A 9506-nucleotide genomic window follows, 5' to 3' on the forward strand; every position below is an offset into this window, starting at 1 on the left:
GGGCATCTAAAGTGTATTTCTCTTGTTGTGGTGACGTATTTTAGTTTTTTAGACTTTGTGCAACATATTGCATATATTATTTATGGTCTCCAATTTAAGGTGTGGAATTGGAATTTCAGCTTCTGGGAAGGCTAGTTTTTCTTTTTACTTTTTTTAGCTTTTAGATACATACTTGTCAAATGGTATGATTTATTGGAATGTGCAATCTTATATGCAGGATCTCGAGGCTGACCCTAAGGATGAGTTCCTCTCAATCCTGAGGGCCACAATTAAGTGCTTGACTCGTTCTGAGGAGTATTTTGAGAATGTTCTTCGTCTTGCAATCAACAAACAAGGAACTGATGAAGGAGCTCTCACTAGGGTTGTCACTACAAGGGCCGAGATTGACATGAAGATTATAAAGGATGAATACCACAAAAGAAACAGTGTCCCTCTGGACCATGCCATTGCCAAGGACACTCGTGGAGATTATGAAGACTTGCTGCTGGCACTGATAGGGCATGGGGACGCTTGAGCTGTTAACTCTCTGTTTCATAAAGACCTAATTTTGGCTGAGCCAAATGTATTTAATGTTATGTTTTGCAGTGAGTGTTGTGTTTAAGATTGTCTTATATCCTGTTATATGGTTGTGTCTGCCTTTGAAAACTTTAAATGTTGTTCCCTTATAATTATATAAGATATGGACCATATGGTACAAGTTGCTTTCAATAAAATTGCAGTTTTTATTATTATCATTATTATTGGGTTTTCTGATCACTTGGTGAGTCTTGAGCTCACCACCTAACCCTCTATCTTGCTCTTACAAGGAGAGGAGGTATTAGTTTAGCTAGAGCTAATTAATAAACATTGCAGTTTGTTACACTAGAAATAATAGCAATAAACATCTTAAATGCTTAAACTGAAGCATGTGAGGATTGATTGCTACTTTCTCATTGCTCTCTCTCTAACCAGCTCTGGAAACGATGACTTGATGCTTGGTATGAGTATTCAAGCACAGAGCTAGAAAGAGGACCAGTGATACCACTTATCATAATTCAAGGTAAAGGGTTGAGAAAGCTTATTGTTCACATATTTGTGATCATTTTAAGGCATTCCTTTTGAAATAATAAAGTTAAATATGAGGCATTCCCTATCATAATCTCAAACTAGCCATGCTTTTATAGAACTAGAAGATGTTACCATAACTAAATTTCTTCCGAAATTTTATTATTATTATTATTATTATTATTATTATTATCTCTTTTTTTCTCTTGCTTTTCCTCTATGCAAATGTCCTATCATGTTTTTTGCTGATTTTTGAGCCATATGGTTGATTTCTTCCGCTTTTTGCGCTACTAAGAGTGTTTGGTATATGCATTTAAAAATTAAAAACGTGTTTTGAAAAATGTGTGGAAATACATGTGGGTAAAAAAGTGTGTAAAATACTGTAATGTTATTTAAAAACTAAAACATGTGTTTAGTGGTGTACCAAACGGGGCAAGCATTCCCATATTTGGATGTCACTTTCCAACAAGATTGAAAGAAAAATAACCTAAAAAATATTAATTCATATTATTAATAAAAATAAAATCAAATAAACAATTTGTAAAGTTGTGATTTAAACTATTTTTATGTTGGTTTTATTCCATGACAAAAAGTGTTTATTTGCATTATTTTGTTCCTTGTATTTTGTGGGATTTTATTGTGTTGGGTTTAGTATTAAGTTGGTGAAGAATGAGCATAAAATAACCATCAGTAGATTTCGCAGTGTCTCGCTAAAAGCTTACCGCAAAATAGTCACATGAGAAGTACATGCAAAAGCTGAAGAGTCATGCCACTTAGAGGATTTCACGAGTGTCTCGCGGGTAAGCCTTCTCACGAATACCCGCGAAACTCTCTGCTTGACACATACTATATAACTCATTACCCACAAAATATTAAGATTCATTCAAAGAGAAAAATCTAGATAGGTTTTCTAAACAACACACACATCTTTTTGAGAAGACTACTCATCCTTAGTAGAAATCATTCTACTCTTCTCCTTCCCTTTCCATTGTCATACCTTAAAAGGAGATTTGTACCCAAACAAACCCACACTTTTTCAGAGTGTAAAGATGTTTTGGACTTGGGAAGTTTTAGGGATTTGCAAAAGAAGCCGGTGAGGCTTGGCGGATAAATCGGGCTATTGCTGATCCGGAAAGCTAGAGAAGAAAGATTTCTTAAGTAGTTAGAACAGGAGCTTGGAGAGCTCAATCATGGGTAGACTAGCTTGGAAGGTCTTTTTTATTGTGTACTCCACTTTATTCTCTAGTAGTTCGGGGGGGGGAGGAGGATTGTTCCAAGATTTAAAGCAGAATATGTTTATAAACCAATAAGCTGGAACATGAATTCTAAAATTAAATAAAAAGCTCCAGGTTGAATATTGCATAATTATAGCTGCGGAGAGGCAGATGTATAGAAGAATACAGCAACGAAATAGCTCTTCTTCATTCATATCATGTCCATAATGTACAATTGATGGAAATATTACAAGAGATGGATGGAGAAACTAGACACCCAAAAAATATAAATTAGTGCAATATTATAGGCAAATATGGAAACAAGGAACCGTTGATCAAGACAATCTTGTACGTATAAAATCTTTAGAGCCAAAACCATGCCCATGAGACAGGGTGGGTTAAATTCAAAACTCAAAAATTCATCAATGCTTGGGAAGAAGAAAAAGAAAAGTGAAAAAAGAGCAATGACAGTGAGCAATTGTCTAGTCCATAAAATATTTTGTAAGCAAGTGCATTCAATCAACAAACTTGTGATGTCTCAACTCAATGTGGCCTCACAACCAAAACCAACTTTGGTGTATTTTCAAACCCAATAGTCTGATATTTTGATGCACATACCAATGTCACGTACTTAAGACCCCACTCAGGAGAAAAGATGGTAAGTAAAAATGCATTATCTTGGGTGACAAAAGGAGAAATAAAAAGGGACAGAAAGAGAATGAGCAACAAAAGATTCATGCTAATAATATATTTCCATTCCCAAATGATTGAGGTAATGCACTATTATTGACTTACAGCCATAAGTATACTATATACTCCTGAATACTATACATTAGTAACAAATATGTATTCCCCACATCTGCTGACAAGACACAATTGGTAACAATTTATGAAGGGTATGGATGCTACCTAGAAGAAGTGAGTTTCATAATCCCCCCTCCCCAACCCAAAAAAAAAAGAGAGAGAAAAAGGCAGCTCTTTCAAGAGCTTTTTTTTTAGTATATGGCAGATTCCAATCGGCCCAATTCACTTAGGACTGGAGTCTCAGAAATGAGTTCGCTAAGGAAGGCATGGCATTCATTCAGCTAGTACTAAATCTACTTTTATTTCAATAAAACACCATATATCTTAGAAGGCAGATTGCAAAATCTTTAGAAGGAAGTTGAGTGTATTTAATAATCATCTCCAAATAAGCATGTAAAAAGGAACCATATTAACTGGGATCAAAGCTCACTTGAATAAAATTATGCATGAAAGCAGACCAAAAAGCAAAATATTCTACATGGTAGATAAGCAATTGTGCAAATATGTATTTGCATTGAAATTAACAAAATACTACATGATATATCAGTTTTGCTCCAGTCACGAACACATCATCACGTTAAGTGTGCAGACACCATTTCAAGAACTAAACATTAACATATTGATAATAGTGAAGCCATGTCAGAAATTACACCCAGACAATGGAATGCCCTACTTACATAGGGTATAAGGAACAGATCAAAGGTTCTGCCATTGTAATAATATAAATCTCATATCATTATCACTGTAAACTCTCCATTAAGATGGTCTATGATGCAATAAATTGGTAGGTTAAAAATGATATAACAAATACAAAACAGCACCAAAAAGAATTAACACAAGTTTACACTAATCTCAAGGTGGATTAAAGAAAATTTTGGTGGAAAACTTTTGATTCATTAAAAACTGGCAATATAAAATCCTATATCAAAATATATTACAAATATATATCATGTTAAAGTAGGTAACGGTCAGCAACCAAAGGAAAAACAAACAGCAATTGAAGTGTGTAAATGATTACCCAAAAGGATCTTGAGCAAGAAGAAGCCCATTTCTAGAAATTTCAGAAATCAACTTATCTCGATATTCCCCAATTGAACATGCAATGCACCGTTGCAATACACAACATCCATGCCTATGAGTTGCAATATCCACACAGAACCTTGTAGCAGCAACAAAAATAAACTGCAAAGATAAAACAAGGACAAAAAAAAGTTCAGAATAAGTTTCAACTCAAAATAAAGATAGAAGACCCTACAAAAAGCATACACCATACAGAGCATTAAGACATAAAGATAGAGCATATTGAAGCTTTATAGAAAAGCATATCCATGGGAAATATCTAGAATGGTCAATGAGATAGCATGTCACTATGTTATAGATTGAGTACCATACTTCAAAAAGAAAAAAAGTTAGTGACACATTGATCTTTGGTGAACATATATGCTACGGTGAATTATAACCTAGCCCTTAGAATGGGTTTTGCACTACATAGTTGTCTTGAATTTAAGCTTTTCAATAATTCTATTATTGTTTTTACGTTAGGGGCCACTTTAGTTGTCCCAGGCAATTTGAATGCCTTATTCAACACTTTCTGCAGTTGCTAATGATCAATGTCCATTACTTTGAAAGGTGCTCTGAAGAAAAGTTGGAGCATATCATCACAGAAGTTGGAATAAGTCATTATTTTGAATTATGTCAATTTTTTATGATGATCATCATTTTTCAATTTGCCTAATCCTAGTGCTCAACTCATGCATTGAAGTGTACAGAAGTACAAAGGGAGCCATCATCCAAGGGGAAGACAAACAGAGCCCTAAATGTGTGCGCTTCCCTGCACAGCTAATTTTGAACCTGGTTCATCCAACCATTTTTGGGTTGAGTAGTGGTCCAAATCGGTTTTGGAATGAGATCATTATCAATATTGAGCTTGATCAGCTCCTCACAAAATTCCATATGCTATTCATAAAAATCAAAAACTCCAAATAATCATTCCCATCCCCATCTAGCCTTCCTGTAAAGGTTCTTCTGTTAAAGGTGCAATGCTTAGGGATTTATTAGTTGGTAACGTGCATACATATGTCAATGTGTTTGTCTGCATGCAACAGATCAGAGTTTAGAGATCATCTATAATGCTGTGTGTTGATTATACAACTTTTAGCGATGAACTACACATGCACTCATTGGGTTTTGATCCCACAACCTCGCCCTCCACCCATTCTTTGTTCGAGAAGAGTCTAGCTTTACAAACTTATTCCTTTTCTTCTCTCCCTCTCTTGATTGGTCATTGTAATTTGGGATCTTAATTTTTTTGCACCCATAGTACGTTTCCTGTGTACTTGGGTTTGTTTTGATTTCAATAAAATCTTTATTACTAATAAAAAAAACTAATGCCATCCCTTTATTTGAAATGAATTACTTAACTTGTTCTTAAAGGAGTATAACCTTAGGCCCTACTATTGACACTTCCACAATACACAAAGCATATAACAATGCTTACTTGCATCTCTTCCCTATCAACACCCCTCCCCAATGGTGGAAAAGAAAAAAATAAATTACTCATAGAAGAGCAGGATGGCCATTATTTCTATAGCATTCCAGTTCATCATGGTATGAATGCATCAAAAATCAGAATTTTTTTGAAACCTAGTTGCTGAATTGGCATGCTCTATTACATCATAAAGAATTAACTTTGTTGAAATTCCGTCTTCGAAATTTAAGTCAACACGCTATATGGCATCATTTTAAGGCATCTTTTGTTTCATTAGTTCAAGGTTAAACAACATGAATTTGCACTACAGTTTGTTCTAAAACACACTGAGACACCTTATCGTTTAGTCTCAAGATTAAGACCCAATAGCAACAGGGCTTTCAAATATCAAGAAACTGCAACAAGATATGAAACATCAGTATTGGGAAGTAACCAAGAAGATGCTTGAAAATTTATTAAAAATTGAATGGATCAAAAGATTAACCAAAAGAAAATTTTATTTCATTTTTTTTTTATAGTAAGTTCTGGCCCCAAGGGGAGAGGAATGAGCAACCAAAGGAGAATGTTAAAAACTGATAAATGCTGACATTGAGGCATGACAATCAAAACAATGATTCTAACAATGTATTTTCACCATTTTGGGAAGTATTTCTAGTACTTTCACAGGTCATCGGGCTTACATCAAAATGACTCAGGCAGCATGCCTAAGGGCACAAACTGAATACTTTATGAAACCATTAACTGGGAACGATTTGGTAGAATGTGAAGGTGAATTGATTTCTCTATGAAATACAACATTAATTAATGATGAGGCTTATACAGGATTCAAGTTACTAGAACCAGAAAATTAGAAACAATGGTGATATGTAGCTAATTAGTTGGTTGACCTATCATAAGCATGGACAAAAATAAAAATGGTTACAGAGCAGAATGGGGATACGGGACCAATATAATATAAGTTGAGTCAAGGAACTGGTGTTGGGCTCTGTTGAGGTTGGTGTTATTAATTGCATTTGCAGTTGCATAAGATTCAAATCACAAGCTAATATGAGAACATGTCTTTTTAAATAAAAATATGTTGCACCAAAATGCTGTTTACAAGAAAAGAATTACCAAAATGAAATGTTAGGACTAAAAGATTAATAAAATTTTTCATGACAATTAAGATTTGTAAATAAATAACATTCCATTTTCAAAAATTACATAAGATCTAAGAAAAAACTCAAAATATAAAAAGGCACAACATTGAAATAAAGAGCATTCAGACATTCAATCTTACCAGCTGCATCAAATAGTCAAAATTAAAAGAAAAAAACTATACCTTGTTGTCTTCATAGCTAAGGCATTGCAAGCAACGCTGAATCACATGATTTCCATTCAGATCCTTAATAAGATCAAGAAAACCGGGTTCAAGTGCTGACTTAACTAGTGAAATCTGATTTGTAGTTTTGATAGTCTCAACCAACTTCTGAACCACACGCGTGCTAATAACAAAACACAAATTTCATTCAGAAACAACAAGAACTGTAAAGAATATCAATACCCTACAAAAATAACAACAATAGTTAGTGATAAATGAAGAATTTACCCATGTGTGTGTAGAGAAATTCTGACAAGTTTTCCTGGTTCATTGGCCACCATGAGCACAATCTGCATTCTCTGTTCTTCATTGCAAACATCCAACAACTTCTGCACAAGGTAATTGCCAAATGGGTCCATCATAAGTTCAACAATGTGACCAATAATTTCCTCAAATATGATTTCCACGTCTTGAAATGTTCCCTCATCAAACACCTTCTGTAAGAAGCGACAACCATATTGATCCTTTGCCATGTAGTATATAGAACCCTGAACCTCAGCCAAAGAACTAAAAGTTGGTGTCAAAGGCAATGGATAATCACTGCTCAGACTCAAACCATTTTCACAAATTCTTCCAATACTAGAGTAACTATCCAGTTCAGAGCTTTTCCCTCGTTGGCTTTGCGCTGCAATCTCAATGTGTGAATTCTTCTTATGACCCCTTGAAGTGTTGGATTTCTTGTTGATGGCATAACTCAAACTGTTCCCTTGTAGGATGAAATTATCCTCACAAGTAAATGCCTCAATGCCACTTGCACCTTTCATAGACATAATAGAATGAGGAACCATTCTGTTTGGAATTGCTTTAGTCCTTCCATTAAAGGAATTGTTCACATTCGAAGCAAGCTTAGGGTGGTGCATCAACTGAGAGGGACTCCATGGTTCCATGCCCTCACTGAATCCATTAGAATCCATTTCACGCCGCGGTGAGCTAATACTAATAGAAGCATCATTAAGGTAAGGCCTAATTGTTCCCGGGTTCTGTAGTTGAACCCCTCTATTATAGTAACACCCACTTCCATTTTCATTTCTATTTTGCATTAAATAATTCATACGGTTCTTGTTGCAACTGGAGCCAGAACACAACCCATTAGACTGATTATAAGAAAGATAAGACCCCATTGAATCACTCTCTCTATAACCACCCTGCAAAGCAAGCAATTTCAACCTCATGTTATCGTTTAAATTCACAGGAACTCCATGATGAGAGGCCTCAAAACCTTCAAAACCATTACTAAAACCTTCATACTCACCACGTTTACCACTCCCACCACCACCAAAAGAACAATCACCAAACCCAACCCCATGAAACCTATCCCTCTGTTCCTCACCAATATGCATTCTATGAAAAGTCTCAGACAAACCACCCATATCATCCTCAACCAGCCTCGCATTCCCATTGAGGTGGTGGTGGTGGTGTTGGTTCAAGTAATGGGTACTGGGTGTTTGATGATATGGCGAACCATCCTCAGAGGAACAAAACCCATTAGAGAAAGAGCTCGAAAGAGACGACAGCTCTGATTGCAGAGAAACTCTGCTCATAGTTGAACCATTCACAAGCTGACGAGGAGAAGAAGAAACATTGAGATTAGGGATCTCATTCAATAACATTTCAAACTCTCCATTCCTCTTCATGTTCTCTCTAACCCTCCTATCTTTCTCACCTATTTTAAACATAGCAAACCAAAAAAAAAAAAAAAAACAACAATAACAAAATGTAAAAATTAAGGAAAACAAAGACAACCCAGGACTCAAAATCCCAAAACCCACAGCAGGATTGGATTCAAAGACGCTAAAAAGTTTGTTATAAAGGCACAAAATAACAAGCTACTACAAAAGTGCTTCTCTTTATATAACGACTCGTTTGGAATATGATAGCATTTTTTTTTTTTTTTGGTGTTCTTTGAATCTCGTAAAGTACTTGATTCGATTTGATAATGGGATATTGTGAAAGGAAAGAGAGAATGAGACACAATAAGGGGTTTTTTGTTTTGGCTTCTGACGGTTTGATTTTCAGTATAGGATGGTACGGTTCTGTCACCCTTCACGCTCACGCCATTGAAATGAACACTGAAGTGTGAAGAGGGTGTCGCACTCACTATACGCACAGAAAAAAGCAAATAAGAGAGAGAGTCTGAGTCTGACCAAGGAGATTTCTATAGCAATATTTTAATATTATAAATAATATATATATATATATTTTTTTTTTTTAATTTTATTTTGATTCGTTCTTTCATTTATCAATATATTCTAAGCTAACTTCCCTCAAGTTTTGGGATTCTAATCTAAATAGTTTTTTTTTTTTGGGAGAAGAAATCTAAATAATCTAAAGTTCTAAACATTCGCTTGGATGTGAAAATTAAATGACAGTGTGATCTAAATATCTAATGTTTGCAAATGGTTTTGATGGTCTAGATGATCGTTATGCTAGCTACGGATTTATCTAGTTTTTGCATTGATATGTGTAACATTCTTTTAAAATACCTTTTTTTTAGAGGATTCTTTTTAAAATACTTAATTAATCATTGCGTTTGAATGTCAAAGATTTGCAACCTCTACTAGTATGTAATTGAGAGCCACTCCATGACTGAGTGTCA

The 9506-nt window shown here is 34.9% G+C and overlaps 1 protein-coding gene across 1 annotated transcript; it reads right to left on the reverse strand.

Moving 5' to 3' along the window:
* Positions 1-4076: 4076 nt before the first annotated feature.
* Positions 4077-9006, reverse strand: LOC112011356 (putative pumilio homolog 7, chloroplastic). Its single transcript, XM_065771193.1, has 3 exons — positions 7139-9006; positions 6872-7034; positions 4077-4244 (listed from the first exon to the last, which is right to left on the reverse strand). Exons 1-3 carry the CDS (start codon positions 8584-8586, stop codon positions 4077-4079), a joined length of 1779 nt encoding a protein of 592 aa, XP_065627265.1. The 5' UTR covers positions 8587-9006.
* Between the last annotated feature and the right edge of the window lie 500 nt (positions 9007-9506).

This window comes from Quercus suber, unplaced genomic scaffold (assembly GCF_002906115.3).
Source record: "Quercus suber isolate HL8 unplaced genomic scaffold, Cork oak 2.0 scaffold_40, whole genome shotgun sequence".
Taxonomy (NCBI): domain Eukaryota; kingdom Viridiplantae; phylum Streptophyta; class Magnoliopsida; order Fagales; family Fagaceae; genus Quercus; species Quercus suber.